Source organism: Erythrolamprus reginae, chromosome 3 (assembly GCF_031021105.1).
Source record: "Erythrolamprus reginae isolate rEryReg1 chromosome 3, rEryReg1.hap1, whole genome shotgun sequence".
Classification (NCBI taxonomy): domain Eukaryota; kingdom Metazoa; phylum Chordata; class Lepidosauria; order Squamata; family Dipsadidae; genus Erythrolamprus; species Erythrolamprus reginae.
In genome coordinates, this window is record NC_091952.1 from 247131323 (window position 1) to 247159320 (window position 27998).

Below are 27998 nucleotides of genomic sequence, written 5' to 3' on the forward strand. Positions count from 1 at the left end.
GCTCATCAGAAAGTTGCAAATGGTGATCATATGACCCCAAGATACTGCAACCGTTGCAAATATGAACCAGTTGCCAAGAATTTGAATTTTGAATGTGTGACCATGAGGATGCTACCACAGTCAGAGCTATGAACAATTGTTATAAGTCCATCTTATTTCCAGTGACTTCAAAAGGTCACTAAATGAACTGTTGTAAGTCAAGGACTACATATATTAATAGTTCATCGTCAACCTATAGCAGTGATGGTGAACTTTTTTTCCCTCAGGTTCCAAAAGAGTGTGCACGAGTGCTATCACACAGGTACGAGTGCCCACACCCCTAATTCAATGCATGGGGAGGGCAAAAACAGATTCCCATGCCCTCTGGAGGCCGGAAATGGACTGTTTTCCAATTTATGGTGGGCTCAATAAGCTCATGTTTCACGCTCCCCAGGATCCAAAGTTTAGTTTAGTTTATTAGATTTGTATGCCGCCCCTCTCTGAAGACTCAGGGCGGCTCACAGCATATTAATAATACAATACATTACAAATCTAACAATAAAAAATTAGATCCATTTAAAAGACATTAATAACATAATAAAACCCCTAGCTATGCAGTCACACACATTCAACCTAATCTATCATGCAGTAAGGCCAAAAATATAATAAAAAAGGGGGAAAGATGGTAATTATCCCCACGCCTGGCGACAAAAGTGGGTCTTGAGCATCTTACAGAAGGCGAGGAGGGTGGGGGCTATTCGAATCTCTGGAGGGAGTTGATTCCAGAGGGCCGGGGCTGCCACAGAGAAGGCTCTTCCCCTGGGTCCCGCCAGCCGACATTGTTTGGTCGACGGGACCCAGAGAAGGCCCACTCTGTGGGACCTAATCAGCCGCTGGGATTCGTGCGGCAGGAGGCGGTCCCTGGAGCTTGGGAAGGGTAAAAATGCCCTCCCCCATCCCCCCTGGAGGCTCTCTGGAAGCCAAAACGCCCTCCCAGAGCCTCTGTGTGAGCCAAAAATCAGCTGGCCAGCACACACATGCACGTTGGAGCTGAGCTAGGACAATGGCTCCTGTGGCAGAAGATATACCTCTGGCTCACCATCACTGACCTGTAGAGTTCAATCAAAGTGCAAATTGACCTCAAGAGATCTGACAGTTATGAAACCTGGCCTACGTGTCCATAATCATTTTTAGTGTAAAAACCAGAACCTTAAAACAAAACAAAAAAATCTGAGTTAGGCCAACGCTAAGACATTTTTGCATATTGTCCATAATGATTTGGAAAAGGGGTTATTCAAACTGAGTTTTTACGCCAATAACCATCAGCAGCAGGATCCATGGGGAATTCTGAGATTCCCAGTTTCTTAGGAAATTGTTCGGTAGCCAAAGTATAGGGGTGGGGAAAATGACCTGGGGTTGGAAGCAATATAGTCTTTAAAAAGAGTAGGGGGGTGGTCTGTGTAGATTATGTTTGTTTATGTGTACATGCAAATACACCAATATATGCATACATATATAATCAGAGGTGGGATTCACTTATCCTCCCTACTGGTTCGCAAACGTGAGTGTGCTCATGGGCCTGCTTGCTTTGTTCGCACGCACCTCATGTGCACATGTGCAGTGCTCGCATGATGTTGGGGCAGGTGGGCGGAGCCTCCTGGAGTTACTGCTACCAGTTCGCATGATCCAGAGAGAACCAGCTGAATCCCACCACACACATATATATATAGAGAGAGATCTATTTCGAGCTTGTTATGTTCTCATCAGCTGGACATACCCTTACTGGGATTTGAACTTGTAGCATTCTGCATGCAAGGCAGGATATTAATCTCTGAGCTACAGGCTTGCTATGAATCAGCTTTTACCAGGGAAGAGCCATATGGTTGATTTTCTGTTGAAATCACCCTAGTATGGGTACAGATATGAAGGTCTCGGCATTTTCGGGTTTCTTCCTGTGTAAATTTCAGAGATTCCTGGCGACGTTTCAATGAGGTCCCACTCCTCATCCTCGGGCTGGTGCTTTTGGCTTTGTGCTAGGGTGATATATATTAAAGGGGTGGGTTCCTACTGGTGCGATCCAGTGCGCCCACCCTGATAGAAGCCAACTGGTGACATCACAATGATGTCATTGTGTGGTCGGTCCCGGTTTCTGGATGCCACCCTCTTTTTTTTTTAATTGGCCGCCATCTGTTTTTCTTTGCTTTATTTTTTTTTTGCCATGTGGTGCAGGAGGAAGCAAAGTAGGGGTAAGTTGGAACCCACCCCGATACACACACACACACACACACACACTCACGCACACTCTCACACACATGTGTATATACACATATATATGTGTTTATATATTTATACACACGCATACATATATGCTCAAATGGATAGGGGAAAATCCCCTTAAAATAGTTTTGGCTTCTACTGAGAGTAAAATTGGAAAGCTGAAACTTTCTTTGTTGCTGGCTGGATTTCTGAATGATTCACTCACTAGGTGTGATTCCTAGAGAGTCTGACCTGAGTTTCTGTGCTAGATCAAGATCTTTTCAGCCTTGAGCCACCTTCTTGGATTCTGAGCATCTGTAGTACAGTAGCGGTCTTATAGATGCAAAATGTATTTATAGTTACTTATATGTTCTGCCGGCTCTCTGCACGAGCCTCTCATTAAATGCAAAAGTAGCCAAAACAGACACACACATGTGAAAAGTCAAGAATACTTTATTTATCCACAGAAAAATAGAAGCAAAACCCCCTTTTTGTAGTCAAAGGGCTCACTTTCAAAGCAACCAGACTTGAATGCAGTGAAATAACAAAAAACAAACAAACTCAAAGCAATTAACAAGTAGCTGTGAAGTCGTCACAGCTACTCTCCTTCAGACGTTGTCACACGTTTAACTATGATTTACGTTCAGAGTCCTGATATCAAAGCACATAGTCCTTGCAGAATCCAGAGAGTCAAGCCACATCCACAATCACGAACAGATAATCTTCCACACTGAGAGGCCGGCACACTGACCATTTAACAGCAGCCCTAATTAGTTGAACCACACCCAACCACAAGTGAACTCTCTTATCTCTTGAAATACCTATGTAGCTGCTCTCTTCTATTCATGGCCTTTCGCATGCGTGCGTCTATAACTGCTTCTTCATCAGAGTCCAGTGAAGATAAGGAGGAGGATGAATTGCTTCCTAATCGGCTGTCTGCCATGACCCCCTCTGAGGGTCCCATTTCATAGTCACTTCCTGCTTCCGACGATACTTCGTTGTCCGAAGCAGTCGGCAGTAAAACAGGCCCTTGACACTGCGAGGATTCACCCACATCCACCCACGCAGTCCCTGGGACAGGACCTGTCCCAGAGCCAACCACAACATTTATAGATATCATAAAGATGTCAACCCTGAAGCGAAGCTGGCTGAAGCCATTTTGGAGCCTTCATAGGTGCCACAAAGAAGAAGAAGGGACAGGGAGGGAGAAATAGATAGCTGGGGTTTTATAGTCAAAACAAAAAAGTTTTCCTGTGGGAACCAAGGACATTCCAACAGGTGGTCGGGGAGTGGAGGAGTGGAGTAACCAAGCAACCAATCACCACCTCTATTGGACAATGTGACTGATGACTTGGGAGAAAAGGAAACTTTCACTTTTAAATTGGGTGAGAGCCATGGGAACATTCAGAGTCAGTTTTCACCAGTTGTGCCGATATGATGTATCCAATAAAGTTGTCCTTTGAGGAATCTACCTTCTTCGGAGTTCTGCTTTCAATGGGTGCATTCCTTGGAACACTGACAGAAGATTTTAAAATGGATAAAAAGACAGGTCAAGTAAGTAAAACAGGAGTTGGAAGTGCAATTGTACACCAGTGATGAACATGAAATTGCCTAACAGTACTGTATACATTTTTGTTGCAATGTCAACAGCCATTTTTGAGTGTGAAGTGGCTTTCTGAATTCTTCCGCCTGCTCTTTTCCTCTCTGATTAGCGTTTTGAAGAAAGACAAGGCCGGGCCGATAGCAAAACCGCTTTTTATCAGGCCCTCCAAAACTCTTTGGGTGGCGAAAAGTCGAACCTTCTCATCCAGGATGCAGCTACGTGGTTTTATTCCCTAGAACATTCATCCACTGAGTATGCTCCCTTCTCCAGGGCGTTAGAAAATGCCACTCGGTAAGTTTCTCCATTTTTTTGATATTGGGCTATTCTGGCTAGCAATTGTAACTTCTAGGATACAGTCTCCATATCTTTAATGTAATTGATTGATTGATTGATTGATTGATTGATTTCATTTGTATGCCGCCCCTCTCCGGAGACTCGGGGCGGCTAACAGCAACAATAAAGCAGTGTGCAATAGTAGTCTGATGTTAGAAATAATTAAATATATATATATTTAATAATTTAATATATATATTAATATATATATATATTAATATATATATATATAATATATATATTTTATATAATATATAAAAAACAAACAAACCCAAACATACATACATACATACATACCATGCATAGAATTGTAAAGGCCTAGGGGGAAGAGGGTCTCAATTCCCCCATGCCTGATGGCAGAGGTGGGTTTTAAGCAGCTTACGAAAGGCAAGGAGGGTGGGGGCAATTCTAATCTTTGGGGGGAGTTGGTTCCAGAGGGCCGGGGCCGCCACAGAGAAGGCTCTTCCCCGGGTCCCGCCAAGCGACATTGTTTAGTTGACGGGACCCGGAGAAGATCCACTCTGTGGGACCTAACTGGTCGCTGGGATTTGTGCAGCAGATGGCAGTCCCTGAGATAATCTGGTCCGGTGCCATGAAGGGCTTTATAGGTCATAACCAACACTTTGAATTGTGATCGGAAACTGATCTGCAACCAATGCAGACTGCGGAGTGTTGGAGTAACATGGGCATATTTGGGAAAGCCCGTGATTGCTCTCGCAGCTGCATTCTGCACGATCTGAAGTTTCCGAACATTTTTCAAAGGTAGCCCCATGTAGAGAGCATTACAGTAGTCGAGTTTCGAGGTGATGAATAATGCTTAGGATGCTGGCTTAGAAACCAAAAGGCAGTAAGTTCTAGTTGCGCCTTAGGCATGAAAGCTGACTTTGAGCCAGGAGACTGTGAGTTCTAGTCCTGCCTTAAGTATGGGTATTCTAGTTCCACCTTAGACATGAAAAACAGGATTGACTTTGGGCTAGTTGTCAGGAGACTGTGAGTTCTAGTCCTGCCTTAGATATGGGTCTGGTGTAGAAACTAGGAGATCGTGAATTCTAGTCTCACTTTGGGCATGAAAAACAGTTGGGTGACTTTGAGCTAATTGCCTGGAGACTGTGAGTTATAGTCCTGTGTTAGGCATCAAAGTTGGTTGGGTGACTTTGTGCCAGTTACTCTGTCTCAGTCCAACCCTCCTCCACAGAGTAGTTGTGGGAAAATAGAAGAAGGAAGGAGTATTATGTAGTTTATTTATTTATTGTTAGAGTTGAAAGGGACCATAAAGGCCATCGAGTTCAACCCCCTGCCCAAGCAGGAACCCTATAGTACACCAGTCAAGTGGCAGTTAAATCTTCTCTTAAAAATGTCCAGAATGTTGGAGTTCACAACGTCCGCTGGTAGGTTGTTCCATTGGTTGATCGCTCTGACCATCAGGAAGTTCCTCCTTATCTCCATGTTGAATCTCTCCTTGGTCAGCTTCCAGCCGTTGTTCCTCGTCCGGCCCTCTGGTGCCCTGAAGAATAAAGTGATCCCCTCCTCTCTGTGACATCCCCTCGTATACTTGTAGACTGCTATCATGTCCGCTCTGGCCCTCCTTTTCTCTAGGCTGTCCATGCCCAGTTCCCTCAGTCTCTCTTCGTAAGTCTTGGTTTCCAGTCCCTTAATCATCTTGGTTGCTCTTTTTTTCACCTTCTCCAGAGTTTCAATGTCTCTTTTGAAGTGTGGTGACCAGAGCTGAATACAGTACTCCAGGTGTGGTCGGACCAGGGCGTAGTAGAGTGGTATTAAGACTTCCCTGGTCTTGGAGTGTATTCCCCTCTTGATGCATCTTAGGATTATGTTGGCTTTTTTAGCTGCTGCTGCACATTTTTGGCTCATGTTTAGTTGATTGTCCACCAAGACTCCGAGGTCTCTTTTGCAGTCGCTACTGCTAAGAGAGGTTTCTCCCAGGTTGTATGTGTGTCCAGGGTTTTTTCTGCCTAGGTGAAGGACTTTGCTCTTGTCAATGTTAAACATCATTTTGTTGGTGTGGGCCCACTGTGTTAGTCTGTCTGTTTATCACCTTGAGTTAATCTATGACGTAACAAAGACAGGTAAAAATCTAAACAATCAATCAATAAAAAATAAAGTCAATTCTTTCACTGTTGCTCCATGTTCTGTAACTGTGTGACTGAAAGTGGGTTGGAAGTACTCAAAATGAGTGCTTTAAATATCTAAATAGTTGTGTTTTTTCTTTAAAAATCATAATAAATGCACTTTTTCTGCTATAGAAAAACACCAGCTCCCTCCAGCCATCCATCCAAGCCATACATAGGCTTTGACACATGTGTTTTTCAAAATTGTGGCTTAGCGTGGATGGATGACGTGATAAACATGAGCATCATAGTGCATCATGGACAAGATGCTAACTTTGATGCACCCTGCAGAGATGAACATGGACAGAAAAGAAAAGCAGTCAAAACTGAACCCTTGAATAAATATATCAAGTTGAGTTCAGTTTTAAATTATGGGCTGCAGACTTTCCAACACATTCGAGAAAGACATTTTGAGCAGGATAAGCCGTAACCCTCAAATACGGTCTTTTGCAGTTGAAGGGTATTGCTTTCATTTATTTTGGCTTCCCATATGTCATTTTTTTCAAGTTTTACATTTGGCAGCTTTACCACATTGGGCTAAAAATAAGAAACCAACTCCCATCTGTTCCTCAGGATATCGATTCTTGTTCATTCCTTGCTACAAATTCTTTGTGGCACGAAAGACAATTCTAACCTTTCTCCAAACATGCAGCTTTGAACATTTATTTATTAACTTATTTATTATTTATTTGATTCGACTTCTGGGCCACCTAGTCCCGAAGGAGCCAGGGTGGCTTACAACAGTATAAAAATACAAATACAGTAAAAAAAGGAGTCAGATATGGAAAATATAAAACCATAACCCCAATTAAAAAAAACATAACTCAATTAATCCAGGCAGTACACATACATACCATTCAATATAATTGGCCATGGCCCGGAGTAAAAAAAGGTTAGTTTAGCTACTGTAAGTGGTTTTTTGAATACTTTTTTCACTAATATTCTAATTTGAACATTTCTGAACACAATGAAATGAAAAATGAAATGAAAAAATTAATGCTTATTTGTTTATTTTGCTCAGAAAAGACACCCCCAGCTGTATGCAATTTTTTAAAATTTATAGATAGATTAGCCTCAGGGGTGTTCTGTCGGGCTCTCTGGTAGACTCCTCCCAAAAATTAACAGGTACAAATTTCAGACACACACACGTTTGAAAATTCAAAACAATGTTCTTTATAATGAAAAGTCACTTAAATTAAGCCCTCTTTTGGTATAGCAAAGAGCACTGGTCTCCAAACAAACTGGTAATTTGTACAAGTCCCTTATCAGTCCTGTGATACTTAGCTTGCAGCTATGAGGTAATTCACAGTCCTTCTTCTTTCACAAAGTGAAACACACTTTGCTCTGGTTTAGTTTCAAAGCGGGGAAAAAGCAGCACACAAAAGGTCAAAGTCAGTAAAGCAGTCACGAAACACAACGATCAGATAATCCTCCACAATGGCCAAACCCACAGGCTGCTATTTATAGCAGCCTCACTAATTACCACAGCCCCACCCAACCTCATTTTCTTTGATAATAATCTCTCAGTTGTTGTTGCCTATGCATCGCTGTCCGCATGCGTGGCTGTATCATTAACTCTTGTTCTGAATCCAAGGAGGAGCTAGATAATTGATCTCCTTCTGAGCTGTCTGCCACAATCTCCTCCTCCCTGTCACTCATGTCTTCTTGGTCAGAGGAGCCTTCATCACCAGATTCCACCGGGGCAAAACAGGCCTGCAGCATGTGGATGTCTCCCCCACATCCACAGTCCTAGGGGCAGGAGCTGGGCCAGAGCTAACCACAACACTTTTCTGAGCAAAATAAACAAATAAGCATCAATTTTTTTCATTTCATTTTTCATTGCATTATGTTCAGAAATGTTCAAATTAGTATACTAGTGAAAAAGTATTCAAAAAAGCACTTGCAGTAGCTAAAACCAACCTTTTTTTTACTCTGGGTCTAAAAGGACCCAGAGGACTATAAGTGTTCAGTAAATGAGAGGACAATAGCAGGGTTAATTTTAAATTTCTGAAGTCACCATTGCTTGGAGTCCTCGGAGGGGGGCAGCATATAAATCCAATAAATAACTTAGATCACTTAAACTTCACATAATGACTATCATAAAAATGGTCATGAAATTGGGTCAACTTATGATGACACTGAACTACAATGGAAATTTCACTCTCATTTGTTGTGTGTACGTTACTTGCATTAAGTCGCTCATTCAAACAGTAATTTCCATTTTGGAAATCTATAATATTTGACTCAAATTGAGGTGCTTATATATACCTCTTTCCCCTTCTCTTGGTTACATCAGCACCTTATGCAATGGATAATTTTGGAGAATTTGAGATCTTATTTTTAATTAATTATTTTTTATTTTATTATTATTTATTAGATTTGTATGTTGCCCCTCTCCGAAGACTCGGGGCGGCTAACAACAATAAAGAAGACAATGTAACAAATCTAATATTAAAAAATAATCTAAAAACCCCCAATTTAAGAGACCAATCATACAAACAAGCATACCATGTATAAATTCTATAACCCTAAGGGGAAGGGAAAAATTTCAATTCCCCCATGCCTGACGACAGAGGTGGGTTTTAAGGAGCTTGCGAAAGGCAAGGAGAGTGGGGGCAACTCTGATATCTGGGGGGAGCTGGTTCCAGAGGGTTGGGGCCGCCACAGAGAAGGCTCTTCTCCTAGGTCCCGCCAAATGACATTGTTTAGTCGATGGGACCCGGAGAAGGCCAACTCTGTGGGACCTAACCAGTCGCTAGGATTCGTGTGGCAGAAGGCAGTCCCGGAGATATTCTGGTCCGATGCCATGAAGGGCTTTATAGGTCATAACCAACATTGGTTGAATTGTGACTGGAAATTGATTGGCAACCAATGCAGACTGCAGAGTGTTGGTATAACATGGGCATGCCTTGGGAAGCCCATGATTGCTCTCGCAGCTGCATTCCCGGGTGTGCGGATCATATAGAGTTGTAGCAGAAAGGCAGAGGTTGAGGAGCGATTTGTATCTGAAAGTTAATTGTTTCCAGATTGTAAGGATGCTTTCTTTCACTCTTTTTAGAGACCACTTCATCATTTGTCCAACTATAGACATGGCAAAAGAATGGGCTAATAACGAGAGAGGGAATATTTTCATGTACCACGTGCCAGAGAGCAATTCCTTGAGCAGGTAAGGATAATCTTTTGACCTCTCTTATTTGAAAAATGATTTAGATAAGAGTAAAAGTATTCTTTGGATCAATCCTTATGCTGACAACTTTCTGAAAAATGGCCAAAAGTCACTTTGTTCCTTTGTAACTTCAAATGGCCACTCAAATGAACTGTTGTAAGTCAAGGACTTTCTGCGTTATCAAAATAATCACTGCCTTCTTTTGAGATGTATTTTTGACTTCCTTATCTTGCCATTAAATGACTAAAACCGAGCTACACGTGGATAAATTAATTAAATCTCTGTGGACCACCAGCCTTGAGAACTTAATCTAAGCTTTTGGTCTCCACAATTTTTTTGGTTCAATTCTTAGACTAAGTAGCCAATGGTCATTAGAAAAGCTGTACAAAATCCCAGATTTCCTTTATTTTTGTAAGAGGTTTTGGATCAAGTGAGAGACTAAAATCTGGAGTAATGAAATAAAAACTGAAATATCTCCAGCGAAGTTTAAATCTCAATTTAGGAATATGCACACATGCAATGTTTATTTAGCAATAGCTGTTGCTGATTTTGCAACAAACAGGAAAAAAACCAAAGTTTGTGAGCGTTTCTTGGTGAGCAAATCGAAATCACATTGGAGGCAGTTAAAACTTCCTTTTGAATTTGGCACAGTGTCTGATTTAGTTAAATTTCTGTTTACATCGAGCCTTTCAATTTCTCCTTGATCTGGCCTTTTGTTAATTTTTGTGCAAACACAAATATTGACTCACGTCTCGTACAGACATTCTTTTCAAATGATTTAAGTCTCCAATTAAGAATTCTGAGATGCAGTTCACTCATTCTGTCTCCAGTGTTTTGAAGATCATAGAGAGAATTATCCCGTTAGCTTTACCCAGGGTAATTTTAATATTTGAAGATTTATCGTGTGAAAATTCATAAGGAAGTATCAAAGAATTGCAAAACGGTGGACTTAACGTTGCATCACGGTTTGGCAACAGCTAAAACATTAAAGCAGCTAAAGCGGTAAAGCAAATTTATCTGGAAAATGACTAACAACCCGCCTTCATTTGGCAGTCGTTCAAAGTCACAACAGAACCGGAAAAAGTGTCTTATGACTGACAATCAGGTTATCTCTGTGGCCACATGATCCAGATGTAGACTCTTGGTGGCCAGCCTTCTGACAGTTGCAGCCTCCCTGGGTCACATGATATATACCTTCCCAGATGGCTTCTGTTCTGCTCTAGCTGATGCAATTCCACAAATCTCTTTCAAGGCTTTGATTTTTCAAACAAATAAATCTTTTATTCTCTTTTATACAGAACAGATGGCAACAGTTGCATGCAACACTGTGAGATCATGTACAATAAATCTTACGATGCAAAGTCACATTTCAAATGAATGAACTGAAGATGCAAGGCTATAAATCTCTCCAAAAAGCGGAGGGGTATCTCAGTACTATAGGCTTTATTCAGAGTTCTTTCTAATCTAAATTAGCACAGTTTGTCATGGTTTATCAAAAGCTTACTTTTCAGGAACTAGGAATTCATGTCATATTTCAACTACGCAGTTTGTCCGAAAGCAGCTTCATTTACGATATATTTCAGAAAGTGACACATTAGCTATTTACACAATTCTACACTTGCAGATTCAAAACTTTTCCCCAAAAATGTCTTCTCTTCTTTTTGCGAATCTTCTGAACCTAGGATTAACCCATAGGTTGTCAGCTATCCCCCCATTATCTGAAGAGGAACTACTTTCCATGCTAACTTCTAAATCATTGTCTCCTACGCTGTCACCCCCTCTGCCTTCTGACAACTTTCTTAAATCAGGGTAAGGTTAAACCTCAATTTCCTCACCCTCAGAATCTGATACTTCCTGAGGCTGACATGGGACACTCACAACAGCTTCCAACCAGCAAAGTCATAGGAGTAGCTGAATTCACTTAGCAATTTACTTAACAGCTGCAGTGATTTGCTTAAACCCTTGTGGCAAAAAAGGATTGGGCACTGTCATTTGGGGACAGGACTTAAAACCTTGAGAACATAAGTTGAGGAGCATCTGAAACCACAGTCCCTTACTGTGTCCAAATTGTAAGTCCAGTTGCCTCTTGAAGAAACACCTTTGGGACAGCCATGACCTGGATGACCGAAAATCTCCATAATCAGCTATGCTCACTCCATTGTGGACACCATCTTGATTATTTTTTTATATGTATGTATGTATGTATGTATGTATGTATGTATGTATGTATGTATATGTATAAAAGACATACAAACATACAATAAGACCAACAAACACAAAAATACATATAATGTTATGCAGTAGTAACTCTGTTTAAGAACGCCTCTACTTAAGAACTTTTTTAGATAAGAACCAGGTGTTCAAGATTTTTTTGCCTCTTCTTAAGAACCATTTTCTACTTAAGAACCCGAGCCCAGAAAAATTTCCCAGGAAATTTGAGAGCCGCACAAAGGTCCGGCCAGTTTCCTGCCATTCCCCTGGGGTTTCTCTCTCTTGCGCAGAGTATGGGAGGCAGCCTCGCGCTGGGTGTATGGGAGGGGCGTGCTCCTCCTCACCGCCTCAGAGTTCCTCTCTTTTTTTAAGCCTTAAAGTTTTGGATTTTTTAAAATCCATTTCACCTCACCTTCTTCCTTCAGCAGCGACTGTCCTCCTCCTCCTCCTCTTCCTCTTCTTCCTCCCACCCAAATTCCGAGCTTTTATTTCTTTCCTAATGGGTTTGCTTTTACATTGATTCCTATGAGAAAAATTGCTTCTACTTACAAACTTTTCTACTTAAGAACCTGGTCACTGAACGAATTAAGTTCTTAAGTAGAGGTACCACTGTATATACATATCTATATATGTTTTCATAGATTTTCGTAGATATCTACAGCAGCACGAAGCTTACAACTTCAGCCTGATGGTGGTGAATGTGATTTCACCGAAACGTCGCATAGACATGCAAAATATTACACGAGGCAAAACCCGAACTCAGAACAATCTACATATCTATATATGAATATTCAAATATAAAACATTTAATATACATGTCAACCATTCTGTTGACTCTCGGATTCTACAATCTTGATTTTTGTGTGTGTGCCGTACTCGGTGGACGTTTCTGATTCAAGGGCTGCTCAACTTTCTAGCATTTGCTTCTAAGATTAAATCCACTTCAGCCATTTACACGTCACTCAGCTCAGCACAGGCAGAAATAGATATTTTCAGGGAATTTGCCCCCCCTCCCCAAAAAAGAGGTATATGCCAGATCCCCGCTTCTATTTTTAACTGCATTTCAAGTCATTCATGAATCAGAAATGAATTACAGCAGCTTCTTCTTCTTGTGTTTCTGCAGAAAAGACCCCACCCTGACTCACACACACACAAAATATGGTTGTAAATAAAAATTTAGGGCTTGCTGCTTTTGAGCCGCGAGATAATTTCACATCCAATTTTATTGCTTTCCAATGTATTTTTCTTTCTTTTTTGAACAGCTAAAACCAAACTATTTGCAAGGGCAGCTAAATATGCAGAAGATAAATGTCTTCTAATGGAAAAGCAATTGTTTTTACTTTAGGTTGGAGAAAAATAAAAAATTAAGACCAGATAGTGAGATCATTCAATGTTAAACACTGAGGTTTGGAAATGTGCAGTGGAAAAAAATAGGAAAGTTTATGGGTTATACAACTATGATGCATTCACTACATATAATTATATATATATATTTTAAAAACATCTCAATGCCAACTCTCAGGGTGAAATAAAGTTTTAAGATCTGTCATCTGGAAGAGATTAAAAAAGTACATAATGAATTTTGTTAAGAGTTCCAACTACTCACAAACATAGAAATAATAAACAGCAGCCGGTGTGAAAGGGTAACTATGGTGAACTGTAAATCATGCTTTATTGCATAGTCTTGCATCTAAACTATATCATGATTTGTGACTATGTTCCCTTCTAATACCTGTTTGTTCATCCCCAGGGAAATATTTATATTAGTTTGATTCAGAGTCTTGTAGTTTATTTTGAAGATTAACACATGTATCATGGTATGGTATAAATGCTCATATCATAAACTGTTGTTGTTGTTAGTTGTAAAGTCATGTCCGACCCAGGGTGACCCCGTGGACAATGTTCCTCCAGGCTTTCCTGTTTTCTACCATCCTCTGTGTTGTGGTTAGCTCTGTCCCTGCTCCTGCCCCAAGGACTGTGGATGTGGGGGAGACATCCACATGCTGCAGGCCTGTTTTGCCCCTGGTGGAATCTGCTGATGAAGGCTCCTCTGACCAAGAAGACATGAGTGACAGGGAGGAGGAGAGTGTGGCAGACAGCTCAGAAGGAGATCAATTATCTAGCTCCTCCTTGGATTCAGAACAAGAGTTAATGATACAGCCACGCAGGCAGAGAGCGATGCATAGGCAACAACAACTGAGAGATTATTATAAAAGAAAATGAGGCCACCTGTGGTTGGGTGGGGCTGTGGTAATTAGTGAGGCTGCTATAAATAGCAGCCTGTGGGTTTGGCCGTTGTGGAGGATTATCTGATTGTTGTGTTTTGTGACTGCTTTACTGACTTTGACTTTTTACGTGCTGATTTTTCCCCGCTTTGAAACTAAACCAGAGCAAAGTGTGTTTCACTTTGTGAAAGAAGAAGGACTGTGAATTGCCTCACAGCTGCAAGCTAAGTATCACAGAACTGATAAGGGACTTGTACAAATTACCAGTTTGTTTGGAGTTCCTATCTGCGGTGATCTTGGAGCCCAGGAAAATAAAATCTGTCACTTCTTTCATTTCTTCCCCATCTATTTGCCAGTAACTGAGAGGGCCGGATGCCATGATCTTAATTTTCTTAATGTTGAGTTTCAAGCCAACTTTTGCGCTCATAAATATGATAACGAAATAAAATCTGTGAGATACGTGTCCCCCCCTTTTTTTAAAAATGGAAGTGATATTTAATAAATTAAATAAAATTACAGTGTTTTTTGCTCATTCTCTTGCTTTCTTTTTTCAGCTCAAGCCTGGAATACATCCCTGATGTCCAACTTGCATTTGGCCTACCCTTTTATCCTCAGTATAAAAACCGATATACGCAGGAAGAGAAGACACTATCCTTAGTCATTATGCAGTACCTGTCCAACTTTATAAAATCTGGGTAGGTGCTAAGAGTTTTCATTTATTTATTCGATTTTTATGCCGCCCTTTCTCCTTAGACTCAGGGTGGATTACAACATGTTAGCAATAGCACTTTTTAACAAAGCCAGCATATTGCCCCCACAATCCGGGTCCTCATTTTACCCACCTCGGAAGGATGGAAGGCTGAGTCAACCTTGAGCCGGTGATGAGATTTGAACCGCTGACCTACAGATCTACAGTCAGCTTCAGTGGCCTGCAGTACAGCACTTTACCTGCTGCGCCACCCCGTCTCAATGTCCAACTTTATAAAATCTGGACAGGTGCTAAGAGCTTTTATGTCCAACTTTATAAAACCTAGGTAGGTGCTAAGAACTTATATTTGTTCTTTTCTGCAGGAATCCAAATGGCCCTTATGAATTTTCAAGAAAGAGGTTAGAAGGACTCTCACCATGGCCTTCGTTTCGTGCACACGCAGGTGGAGACAATTATAAAGAGTTTACTGCATCTTTACCAAACTATAAAGGACTGAAAAAATCTGAATGCTCCTTTTGGGATTACGTCAAAACTGTAAAAACTTTGACAAATTGTAAGTCCATCGTATTGACCTCAGTTATTTACTTAAGCTTGCTTATACACTCCATTATTTACAAATTTACTCTAAGCACTAACCTGCTCTGAGCAAAACAATTAAGACAATGCAAGAATAATTTTCTAAGTCACTCAATGTTGCTATGTACTGTGAGATGAGCGACGTATAAAATTAGATAAATAAATAATATTGTGCAATGACAAAATAATAGCAAAATAGCATCTGCTTTGGGCTGCCTTTGAAGACTATCTAGAACAAGCGTGTCCAACCTTGGCAAACTCAAGATCAGTGGGCTTCAACTCCCAGAATTTCCCAGCAAGCCTTGCTTTAGCTACCCCTGATTTAGAATCTACAGCTGGTCCAGAATGCAACATGACAAGAAGTTATGGGGTGCAACATTGCATACATGTGAATGCTCTGTTTTGCAATTTCTACTGGATGCCAGTTGGCTTCTACATACAATTTGAATGCTGATATCTATTTATAAAGGCCACAGATAGATGACAAATAGATAGGGGGAGAAAGAGAGGGAAAGAAAGAAGATAGATAAATACTAGATTCTAGATAGATATAGATGATAGAGATAAATAGATAGATAGATAGATAGATAGATAGATAGATAGATAGATAGATAGAAGGTGCAAAAAAGAGCAACCAAGATGATTAAGGGATTGGAAACCAAGACTTCTGAAGAGAGACTGAGGGAACTGGGCATGGATAGCCTAGAGAAAAGGAGGGCCAGAGTGGACATGATAACAGTCTACAAGTATATGAGGGGATGTCACAGAGAGGAGGGGATCACTTTATTCTTCAGGGCACCAGAGGGTCAGATGAGGAACAACGGCTGGAAGCTGATCAAGGAGAGATTCAACATGGAGATAAGGAGGAACTTCCTGACGGTCAGAGCGATCAACCAATGGAACAACCTACCAGCGGACGTTGTGAACTCCAACACTCTGGACATTTTAAAGAGAAAATTGAACTGCCACTTGACTGGTGTACTATAGGGTTCCTGCTTGGGCAGGGGGTTGAACTCGATGGCCTTCATGGTCCCTTTCAACTCTAACAATGAATAAATAAATAGATAGAAAGTAGATAGAGAGAGAGAGAGAGAGAGAGAGAATGAAAGAAAGAAGATAGATACTAGATAGATAGAGACAGATGATTGATAGATTGATGGATTGATAGATATTGAAAGAAGATCCATAATAGTTGCATATAAATGACAGAGATAGTTGATAGTTGATAGATGAAAGAGAGAGAGAGAATAAATGATTGAGAGAGAGAAAGAGAGACATAGAGACAGACATAGATTTTTAGTTACAAGCTGCCCAAAGTCAATATAGAAGTAGGTGTTTTACAAATCAAGATACCAAGTAAGCACATAATAAGTGTTTAGAAAGGACTTGGAGGCTGACAAAAATTGCAAATTCAACTTAGACATCTGTTTCCTGTGCCACCAACCATAACAATTGAATCCTATTGGTTCACTGGTATGAGTTTTACTTTGCGATGATGATGCTAACTTCTTTTATTCCATTTTCAGGCCAAAGAGAGCAACCGGTCCCGAGTAGACCCACGCCCATCTCTAAGACCACTACAATGAAATTGCTGGAAGATAAGGCAGCCTACAGCAAATAGAGCAGACCACCTTTTTCTCTGTTACACTGAAGTGGTGATATCAGAATATTCTACGCATCTGAGGAAAGAACTGGCTTTGCTATGTTGTACTGGCATCTCTATAATAGGTGATTATTAGTAATTGTGTGCTAGACTCAATGGTGGCCTTGCAAGCCAAGCAAAACTTAAAATACTGTAAACAGGATAAACAGCTTAGGCAATTAAACAATGAATTTTAATGCATTGATTTGTATGCAAGCTACCGAATAAATTTTGGAAAAAGATTGGTAAATCAGCCTGGTTCCAGTTATTAAAATGGTATTGGTTTTCACCGGTAGCCCTGAACACAGTGCAAGAGAGTCTTCTAAGGTCTTCAAATGTCCCTTTGGATGTTTGCCTGGCTTCCTCTTCCATTTGACTCTTTGTGTGTGTGTGTGTGTTTGAAAGCAACATTTTGATTGCAACAGATAGGAAGTTGAAACACTGCAGAGCGTTTAGCCTCCCACTTCATGCTGATTTCCCAAGAACTTCAACAGAAACCAGATTTTCTTTTAAAAAAGTAAAGAAGAAATGACAAATATACTGAATGTGTATAATTTTAGAAGAGCTGTATGTGTGTGTACATGCACATAAAGTTTATATAGAAGATAATGTACATTTTTGTGTGCCTGTGTGTAAATGTATATAGTAATACCTCGTCTTACGAACCTAATTGGTTCCGGAAGTAGGTTCGTAAGGCAAAAAGTTTGTAAGACGAAACATTGTTTCCCATAGGAAACAATGTAAAAGCGATTAATCCGTGCAAAAAGAAAAAAAATCGCAAAATGGCGCTCTGCTGGGCGCCGCCGCCCAGCTGTCACCTTTTAAAACAGCCGGGGGGGCTTCTCGGCGTTCTCCCGAACCTGTACCCGTACCTGAACCCGAACCCAAAAAGACCGGTCAGACGTCTTCGTGACGTCAAAGCTCCGCCCACGGAATTCCCTATTGGGATTCCCCACCTCCTTTCTAGCCTCCAGATCGGCTGAAAATGCTGCCGCCGATCGCAAAAACGGCACTCCGCTGAGCGCCGCCGCCCGGCTCTAACCTTCTGAAACAGCCGGGCGCTTCTCAGCGGCCTCTGGAACCTGAACCTGAACCCGAACTTCCAGGTTCGGCATTCAGGAGAACGCCGAGAAGCCCCCCGGCTGTTTCAGAAGGTGACAGCTGGGTGGTGGCACTTCTCGGCAGCCTCCAGAACCTGAACCCAAACCCAAACTTCTGGGTTCAGCGTTCGGGAGAACGGCGAGAAGCCCCCCGGCTGTTTCAGAAGGTGACAGCCGGGCGGCGGCACTTCTCAGCGGCCTCCCAAACCCGAAAAGTTCGGGTTCGGGTTCGGGAGAACGCCGAGAAGCCCCCCGTCTGTTTTAAAAGGTGACAGCCGGGCGGCGGCACCCAGAAGAGCACCATTTTGCGATCTGCGGTGGGTTCGTAAGCCAAAAAAAGTTCATAAGAAGAGGCAAAAAATGTCCAAACCCCAGGTTCGTATCATGAGGAGTTCATATCATGCGGTACCCCTGTATACACATATGGCATATATATGTAGAATTAAAGAGTATATTTTGGATGTTCAGTAATAGTGAATAGGGAAATTGTATCTCTTCGAGGCGAGGAGAGGCCAGGCACTCTAACCCTAACCGTTGACGTGAGTGATGTCAAGTTGACCACTTTTAAGCCAGTTACATGACCTTTAAGCTACCCCCCCCTGGACACATGATCATCAAGCCACTCCCACCTGGTCACATGGCTGGCAAGCCACACCCACAAAATAAGCCACGGTCACAGTGTGGTAGAAACTTTTTTGCAGCCCTTCACTTGCATGGAGGTTCCTGTAGGAGAGAAGAACAGAGAAGACTATCTTGCATTCGCAGAGCAGCTGAAATATATTATTAAAATTCACTTCATGCCCACCAAGTTACAAACTCAGAGAAACTGTTCATCCAATTTCTTTGCCCATTCCCAAAGACTAATTTATACCAAATAGAAACCTCTTATTATTATATCTTATTATTATATCTTATGGCAATGTCAGTTTATTTATTTATTTGATTTTTATCCTGCCTTTCACACTTTCCTGGTGGTTGGCCCAAAGTCACCTAGTTGGCTTTCATTCTTAAGGCAGAACTAGACCTCACAGTCTCCTGGTGGTTGGCCCAACGTCAGCCAGCAGCTTTCATGGCTAAGGTTGGACCAGAATTCACACTCTAGTCTGTTGATAAAAGACTTTAAATTTCAGGTTCATTTTCTTTCATGTGAGAATGTACTTTGAGTGAATATTTACATTTGCAAAGTCCCAAACAGGAAAACTTTGCAGTAGTACAGTTAAAAAAAAACAGTTTGCTACATGATGTTTGCATTTTATTACATCAATGTGATCTTTTGCTTTAGAGTGCCATTTACTATAACAATTTAACTGCACTGTACATACAATTTTGTGATGCTAGTTGTCCTGCAAGATTTATATTGTCTCAGCAACATACAGTACACAACAACCTCAATGAGTATTTGGGGAGGCCAAGTCTGCAGGATCAAAAGAGTCGGTACTATGACTAATCTGAAACAAAGCGGTCTGTTTATTTCTTTTTTAAGCACAGAGGAGCCATTTTTCATCCAAATGAAATTATGATCATGCTAACCCAGAGAAAAAATTAAAAAAAAGTGTTGTTGCAAGCATTTATCCCCCCCCCCCACCCTTTGAGATGGGATTGAGGTTACTTAAAGCATTGCGCCAATTAAATTCATGTTTCCTGACTTTAGTATTGGTCTCCAGCCAGCTTTTGCAAACACTGAAATATTTTCATAGATAAAGAAAGCTAGTGGCGGGCTGAAAAAATCCATCTGCCCCACTTTTTAACATTTCCACTCGATTTAAGTGTGTGTGTGTGGGGGGGGGGGGTGAGAAGTAACAGTGAAATTCTCCATGGTGAGCAGTTCATTTGTGCATAAAAATCAAGGGTGGGTTCTAACTTACCTCGCTGTTGGTTCGCTTACTCCCAGGCCCAGGGGTGGGCAGCAGGCAGGATGGGGTGGAGTTGTCCTCAGCGGTTCCAAATCCACATGGAAGAACGTAGGCAGTGGGGTTTCACAGGGTTCAGTCCTGGGCCCTGTGCTCTTCAACATTTTCATCAACGATTTGGACGAGGGAATAGAAGGGCAACTGATCAAATTCGCAGACGGCACCAAGCTGGCGGGGGTAGCCAACACCCTAGAAGACAGGCTCAAATTACAGAAAGACCTAGACAGACTAACACAGTGGGCCCACACCAACAAAATGATGTTTAACATCGACAAGAGCAAAGTCTTTCACCTAGGCAGAAAAAACCCTGGACACACATACAACCTGGGAGAAACCCCTCTTAGCAGTAGCGACTGCAAAAGAGACCTTGGAGTCTTGGTGGACAATCAACTAAACATGAGCCAAAAATGTGCAGCAGAAGCTAAAAAAGCCAACATAATCCTAAGCTGCATCAAGAGGGGAATACACTCCAAGACCAGGGAAGTCTTAATACCACTCTACTACGCCCTGGTCCAACCACACCTGGAGTACTGTATTCAGTTCTGGTCACCACACTTCAAAAGAGACATTGAAATTCTGGAGAAGGTGCAAAAAAGAGCAACCAAGATGATTAAGGGATTGGAAACCAAGACTTACAAAGAGAGACTGAGGGAACTGGGCATGGATAGCCTAGAGAAAAGGAGGGCCAGAGCGGACATGATAGCAGTCTACAAGTATACGAGGGGATGTCACAGAGAGGAGGGGATCACTTTATTCTCCAGGGCACCAGAGGGCTGGACGAGGAACAACTTCTAGAAGCTGACCAAGGAGAGATTCAACATGGTGATAAGGAGGAACTTCCTGACGGTCAGAGCGATCAACCAATGGAACAACCTACCAGCGGACGTTGTGAACTCCAACACTCTGGACATTTTTAAAAGAAGATTGAACTGCCACTTGACTGGTGTACTATAGGGTTCCTGCTTGGGCAGGGGGTTGAACTCGATGGCCTTCATGGTCCCTAACAATAAATGAATGAATGAATGAATGAATGAATGAATGAATGAATGAAGCTGTGTGCCCAGCTCCAGGTGACCATCCCAACCCCTCCCCTCCTCCTCCTCAGAAAGTGGCAGGGAGACCAGCACCAGCAGGAGTTGCAGGGGGCCCATTTCCCCCCTCTTTCCTCAACAGCTGATTGGCACTCATTCGCCTAGCTACCCAGCCTGAGTCAGGGGATGACCCAGGAAGGAGAGCGGGGGAAACACAAAGCAAATTGTCACCCCAGAGAGCAACACTGATGAGGTTGTAAGTCGAGGGCTTAACAATTCACTTGAACGATGATGATCGTTCAAGCCACTCCCACCTGTTCACATGGCTGGCAAGCCACTTCTACCCAGTCACATGACCATCACGCCACACCCACAAAATAAGCCACACCCACAGTGTAGCAGTAAAAATTTTGGCTGCCCATTACTGCCTAGGCTGCGTGTCTGTCCACCATGGGCGCGTGCATGTGCAGTGCTGAAAAAAATCCCAATTTTAAAAAAAAATTAAAAAAATAAAAATCCCCTGAAAAAAGATGGCAGCACTGAACCCTATCAATAACAACCTAAAATGCTTCAGTTAATCTAATGTGGTGATTTTGATGGTTTGGCCACATCCACAGAGATCCTTCAAAGATTCTTTCAAAGATCTCTGACTCAACGTCTAGATAGTTCTGGTATGATGACCAGAGTGCCATGGATGACCTACATCACATGCTGGGAGAAATGGGTGAAAATCAGAAGACTGATTCTCAAACTGTCAAGCTGAAGTTTAACCTGCTTCTTAAAATTATTGCACCCAACTCTATGCTCATCAGGAACTGTGAGAGTTGGATTTCAACCCATTTGGTGATGACCAGGTGTTGTGGTTTGCTTGTGTCCTGCACAAACAATCATGGACTCAGAGGAAGCAGACTGAGGTGCAGCACAGCCGTCCTATGTTCTTAGCACTTGAGATTGAGAGTGAAAAAGATGAGGGGTCAGAGTCAGAACAACAGCCATGGCTTGCTGCACTTCCTGGGATGAGTGAATCAGGAGAAGTGGAGGAGCCTTTCTGGATGCCTGAGTATGCAGGACATTTAGAAGGCATGAATGGTTGGGTAAGAGGAGAGTCACTCATGAGTAATTCTATGGGCTATTGGGTCGCACCCTCATGGTATTTAAGAGTGAGCAGAGCCATGCCTCGTTGCAGAGAACAATGCGTTTCATTCTGGCTTTTAGTTTCACGATCTTCCGTCTTGTGTTTGAAAGTACACTCTTGTCTTTTAGAAAAACTCTGAGCTTCAAGATTATTCCTGTGCATCTCTGCTTCTGACTATTTACAGCTGGGTAATTATATTTGTGCCTATCTCTCTTTCTGGGACTCTTGCCAGCTGATATTATCCCCATTGACTCTCCATGCTCATTATGGCAAATACATTTAGAGACCTTCATTTTATTCGAAAGACTTTCTTTGTAAATGTATATTCCTTGTACAAAGAAAACCCTTTATTATCTACACTCAGTGGTCTGCATTTGATTCCTGGGGGGGCTCGGTGCTAGAGCATAAGTGAAGGCTTAACAATATTGAGATGGAAATAGTGGAAATAGTGGAGATGGAACCTCCACCTGAGTTTGTTGAAAGAGGTGTATACTAATAACAAAAGATTTAAGTGCCAAAGCCCACTGCAACAATATAGCCAAGAAGGCTTCAAGAGTTGTAAACCTAATCCTACGTAGCTTCTGCTCTGGCAATCTCACACTACTTACCAGAGCTTACAAAACTTTTGCCAGACCCATCCTCGAATACAGCTCATCTGTTTGGAACCCATATCGCATCTCAGACATTAACACCCTGTGAAATGTCCAAAGATACTTCACCAGAAGAGCCCTTCACTCCTCCACTCGAAACAGAATACCCTATGAGACTAGACTTTCAATCCTGGGCCTAGACAGTTTAGAACTAATACGCCTTAAACAAGATCTAAGTATTGCCCACAAGATCAGATGCTGCAACGTCCTGCCTGTCGGCGACTACTTCAGCTTCAACCACAACAACACAAGAGCACACAACAGATTTAAACTTAATATTAACCGCTCCAAACTTGACTGTAAAAAATATTACTTCAGTAACCGAGTTGTCGAAGCATGGAACTCATTACCGGACTCCATAGTGTCACCCCCAAACCCCCAACACTTTACCCTTAGATTATCTACGGATGACCTATGCAGATTCCTAAGAGGTCAGTAAGGGGCGAGTACAAGTGCACTAGAGTGCCTTCCGTCCCTTGTCCTATTGCTCTCCTATATCTCCTATACCTTTCTTCTATTCCTATATCTCTTCTTCTATTCTTTCATTGATACGTTCTATTACTATATCTTCTTTTCTATTATTTCTTAGATATATTTTACTATGAGTATCTCCTCTATGTTCTGTCTGGGTCCCTCCAGAAGCAAACACCAACTCAAAAAGAGAATCCAGACACACTGGTAAAAAGCAAAGGCAGTTTATATAATTCAAAGCAAACACAGGTAACAGAAAATGTCCTTACAAACAGGAACACGCTGGATCTTCAAAGATGTTTCACGAAGGCCATGAAGTAAAACAGGATTCTTGCTGTCAAAAACAATGCTGGAGATAACAAACATACACCTCCCCCAAGTCTTCCAGACTTCTAGGCCACAAGCCAAGATCAGAGACGCCGAGAAGCAAAGCAGGGTCACAGAACTTCCAGTTGATAATGCTCCACATGGCTTCAAGGGCTGCCCTGCCTTTTAAACCCTGCTGAGGAGAACCACACTCAAACCCAGCTGTTGCCAATTCAGTGGTGAAAATACCTTTCTAATTGGTCCCGTCTCTGAGCTGCACGTCGCTGTCTCATGTCAATTATAGCCTGTGCTTCCTCATCCAATGAGTCCAGGCTACTGGCTGAGGAGAGCCCCCCCCCCCCCCCGGGGCTCTCAGGCTGCTCTCCCTCATCCTCTTCCTGACTTTCCTCTCCCCCATCTGCCTGTTCCTCCCCCTCCTGTTCACTGTCCTCCTCCTCTGGGCATGGATCCAGCAGAGACGCAGCCGGTCCCTGAGGAGCCTCAGGCTGAATCACAACACTCTATAACCTTCATCATGTATTTTACTATGTGTATATTGATATATACCCGGTGGAAGTGATGTGCCGGTGCCTGGAGGCTGTTGGGGCCTGGATGGGAGTCAACAGACTCAAACTCAACCCGGATAAGACGGAGTGGCTGTGGGTTTTGCCTCCCAAGGACAATCCCACCTGTCCGTCCATTACCCTGGGGGGGGGAATTATTGACCCCCTCAGAGAGGGTCCGCAACTTGGGTGTCCTCCTCGATCCACAGCTCACATTAGAAAACCATCTCTCAGCTGTGGCGAGGGGGGCGTTTGCCCAGGTTCGCCTGATGCACCAGTTGCAGCCCTATCTGGACCGGGACTCAATGCTCACAGTCACTCATGCCCTCATCACCTCGAGGTTCGACTACTGTAATGCTCTCTACATGGGGCTACCTTTGAAAAGTGTTCGGAAACTTCAGATTGTGCAGAATGCAGCTGCGAGAGCAGTCATGGGCTTACCTAGGTATGCCCATGTTTCACCATCACTCCGCAGTCTGCATTGGCTGCCGATTAGTTTCCGGTCACAATTCAAAGTGTTGGTTATGACCTTTAAAGCCCTTCATGGCATTGGACCAGAATATCTCCGAGACCGCCTCCTGCCGCACGAATCCCAGCGACCGATTAGGTCCCACAGAGTGGGCCTTCTCCGGGTCCCGTCAACTAAACAATGTCGGTTGGCGGGCCCCAGGGGAAGAGCCTTCTCTGTGGCGGCACCGGCCCTCTGGAACCAGCTCCCCCCGGAGATTAGAACTGCCCCTACTCTTCCTGCCTTCCATAAACTCCTTAAAACCCACCTTTGCCGTCAGGCATGGGGGAACTGAAACATCTCCCCCTGGGCATGTTTTAATTTATACATGGTATGCTTGTGTGCGTGTCTGTTAGTATATGGGGTTTTTTAAATCTTCAAATATTTTAAATTTAGTCGGATTATTTATGATTTGTTCCACTTGTTGTGAGCCGCCCCGAGTCTTCGGAGAGGGGCGGCATACAAATCCAAATAATAAATAAATAAATAAATAAATAAATAAAATAAAACCCTCATTGTGTATTGGACAAAATAAATAAATAAATAAATATGTATGATGACCTTAAAAATAAGAAGGAAATCAGACTTCACAATACTTTCACTTAATGTGGGGTTTGCTCTCATTTTACATACTAGTGGTTTGCCATGCTCTCTAGTAGCACTGGTGTCACCTAGTTTGGTAAAGAAATGTCTACAAAAAAAAAACAAAACAAGACCGGAGAGCACCAAGGACCTCATAACACCAAGGCTGTATTATAGACGTCTTGTCTTCTGACTTTCCAGAATTGTTGTTATGTGACTGTTGGTTCTGTCTGAAATTGGTTGTTGTCATGCAGACATTTCATGACCAACACATCAATTCTGAGCTATGAATATTCTATTTTATTGGTATTCTAGCTTTCCTTTGCTATGCGGTGTTAAAAAGCCTGGAGGTGAAGCTCAATTGCCTCTCCAAGAAATCACTGACCCTCCAGGATAAAACGTCCAGGAAAACTTAAAACTTTCCATACTCTGGTCCAGTTACCAGAGTTTTTCCAATGAAGAAGAAATTGTAGAATGTTTGTTATTTCTTTTTCTCTCAGTTGCATACATAACCCAGAACTGTGTCTAGTCTTATTACGGGCAGTCCAAATTAGCTAAGCAAGCAGCTATCTGAATTGTGCCTCATTTTACGTCCTTTCCAAACAGAGCTGTTCAGTGAATCATGCAGTTGTTATGTTAGCAATTCAATCATTAAGTGAATCTGACTTCCCCATCTTTTGCTTGCCAGAAGGTCACCAAAAGGTGATCACATCATCCCAGGACACTGCAACCATCATAATACATGTTGTGACCCGTCTGTGTCCCACACAGCTGGTCACGGATCCCAAGGATCGAGAGACGGATGTGGGCTGGTACACTAGGCCCGAGTACTTGGCACCCAAATCTGATAATGAGGAGGTCAGAGAGGATGTGGTGTAAGAGGTTGAAAGCCAACTAGGGTGTTCTGCATCTCCCAAAGTGCACATGAGTGATTCAGGCGAAGAGGAGACTCTTCTTGATGCTAGGGTATGCAGAGTTGCCAGAAGGCATGAGTGGCTAAGCAAGAGGAGGTCTCTGCTTGAATAGATCTCTGGAACAATTGTCCATGCCCTTAGACTATTTAAGGTTGAGCCAGGTGACACTTCAGTGCAGAAGTCAACTTTCGTTATGTTCCAGATGTCCGCTTGGATTTCTCTCTTGGGATATTATTATTTCAATGATGAATTACAATATGGGAAGTTGAACTCATTATCTCCGGGCTTCCGGTCAACTCAGAGTGAGTCAGTTAATGAGAGCTGTTTGATCAAAGAAAATATCTGTGAGTTTTGATTTCTGTTTTCGACTCTAATTAGCAGCTGGCACCAAACAGACTTATTCCTTGTTTTGTTGCTGGATTTCTAAATCCAAACCTCCCTGCTCCTAAAATATTAGAATTGCATGCTTAAATCTTGTAAAATCAGTGTGTGGCAGCCTATTTCTCGGGGGGGGGGGGGTGTTGTCATCACTGGGACAGAAAAATACATGCCAGTTATTGTTGTGGTTGGCTCTGGCCCAGCTCCTGCCCCAAGGAATGTGGAGGTGGATGTGGGGGAAACATCCACATGCCACAGGCCTGTTTTGCTCCCGATAGAATCTGCCAGGTGTTGTGGTTCCATCTGAGGCCCCTCCGGGAACGGCTGACCTTCTGTCGGTTTCCAGCTCAGAGGGAGAGGCTGAGGAACAGGAGGTGCAGACAGACGAGGAGGAGGAATCCCAGGCTGAAGAAGAGGGAGGACAGCCAGAGTCCCACCAGGGGGAGCTCTCCCCAGCAAGCAGCCTGGATTCCTTAGAGGAAAGTGCACAAGCCATAATTGATCTGCGACAACGAAGAGCTACTCAGAGACGGAATCAATTGGCTAAATACTTTCAGCATTAAAGTGGCAACAGCTGGGTTTGGGTGTGGTGCTCTTGGGAAAGGCTAAAAGGCAGACCCACCCTTCCTGGCTTGTGGAGTTTTATCTTTGAGAGTCGTGGGACCTGACTGTGAACTTTGGCGTCTTGGAATCCTGGTTTGTGCCTTTGACTATTGAAACCTTGGGGGGGGGGGGTGCCAGCAAGAAGCTTGCTGTATTGTCTGGACATCAGGACCCTGCTGTACCGTATTATATCCTGTCTGTTGGGAAGAACAGGTTTTCCTCTGTGCTTATTTTTTCCAGTTATAAAATACTTTTGGCTTTTACCAGAGTGTCTGGCTGTTTTTTCCAGTTGGTGTTGAGGTCTGGGGGAACCCAGACAGAACACCAATGAAGGCTCCTCTGATGAAGGAAGCATGAGTGGCAAGGAGGAGGGAAATTTGGCAGACAGCCCAAGAGGAAATCAATCATCCTTATCATCCCTGGATACTGAACAAGAACTTATGACGGACCCACGCATGCGTAAAGTGATGCATAGGAGAGAACAACTGAAGGATTATTACAGGAGATAAATGAAGCTACCTATGGTTGGGTGCGGCTGCTGTAATTAGTGCTACAGATAAAAAGAACAGTGTGCTGGTTTAGCCTGTGGAGGTTTATCTGATTCATAGTTCGTCAAGATCATGGTTGGTTGTTTCCCTATTCAAGAGTGCGTGTGGACTTTCTGGACTTTTGGAATTGGACTCAATTTCCCAGTTACTGTGTGAGAAATTGGATTGCATTTAACCTTGTGTGTATCAGAAAATCCCTTTGACATTTTAAAAGGGAGTTTTTTCTGTTGATAAAGACTTTTGGTTTTCCTTTTATCGTGTGGTGTGTGTCTTTCTGGACTAATTACCCTGTAATTACGGGCGGTTGGGACACGCCAGCAGAACAGTTATCAAGTGTCCAAATTTTGATCATGTGATTGTTTAGTGGCTATCTGAAGTTACCACAGCATTGGAAAAAGTGGATTTATGACTATTTTTTCACACTTGCAATCACTGCAACATCCTCATGGTCAATCAGAATTTGGCCACTTGGC

General features: G+C 42.6%; 1 protein-coding gene across 1 annotated transcript in view; it reads left to right on the forward strand.

Moving 5' to 3' along the window:
* Nucleotides 1–17076, forward strand: part of TG (thyroglobulin) — a gene marked incomplete at its 5' end in the record, with an annotated part of 195332 nt that extends 178256 nt beyond the window's left edge. Inside the window, 5 exons of the mRNA XM_070748653.1 lie at nucleotides 3948–4129; nucleotides 9356–9463; nucleotides 14454–14594; nucleotides 14971–15161; nucleotides 16711–17076. Of these exons, the coding sequence (XP_070604754.1) occupies nucleotides 3948–4129; nucleotides 9356–9463; nucleotides 14454–14594; nucleotides 14971–15161; nucleotides 16711–16805 (717 nt within the window). The remainder of the gene's footprint in view (nucleotides 1–3947; nucleotides 4130–9355; nucleotides 9464–14453; nucleotides 14595–14970; nucleotides 15162–16710) is intronic.
* Nucleotides 17077–27998: the final 10922 nt, after the last annotated feature.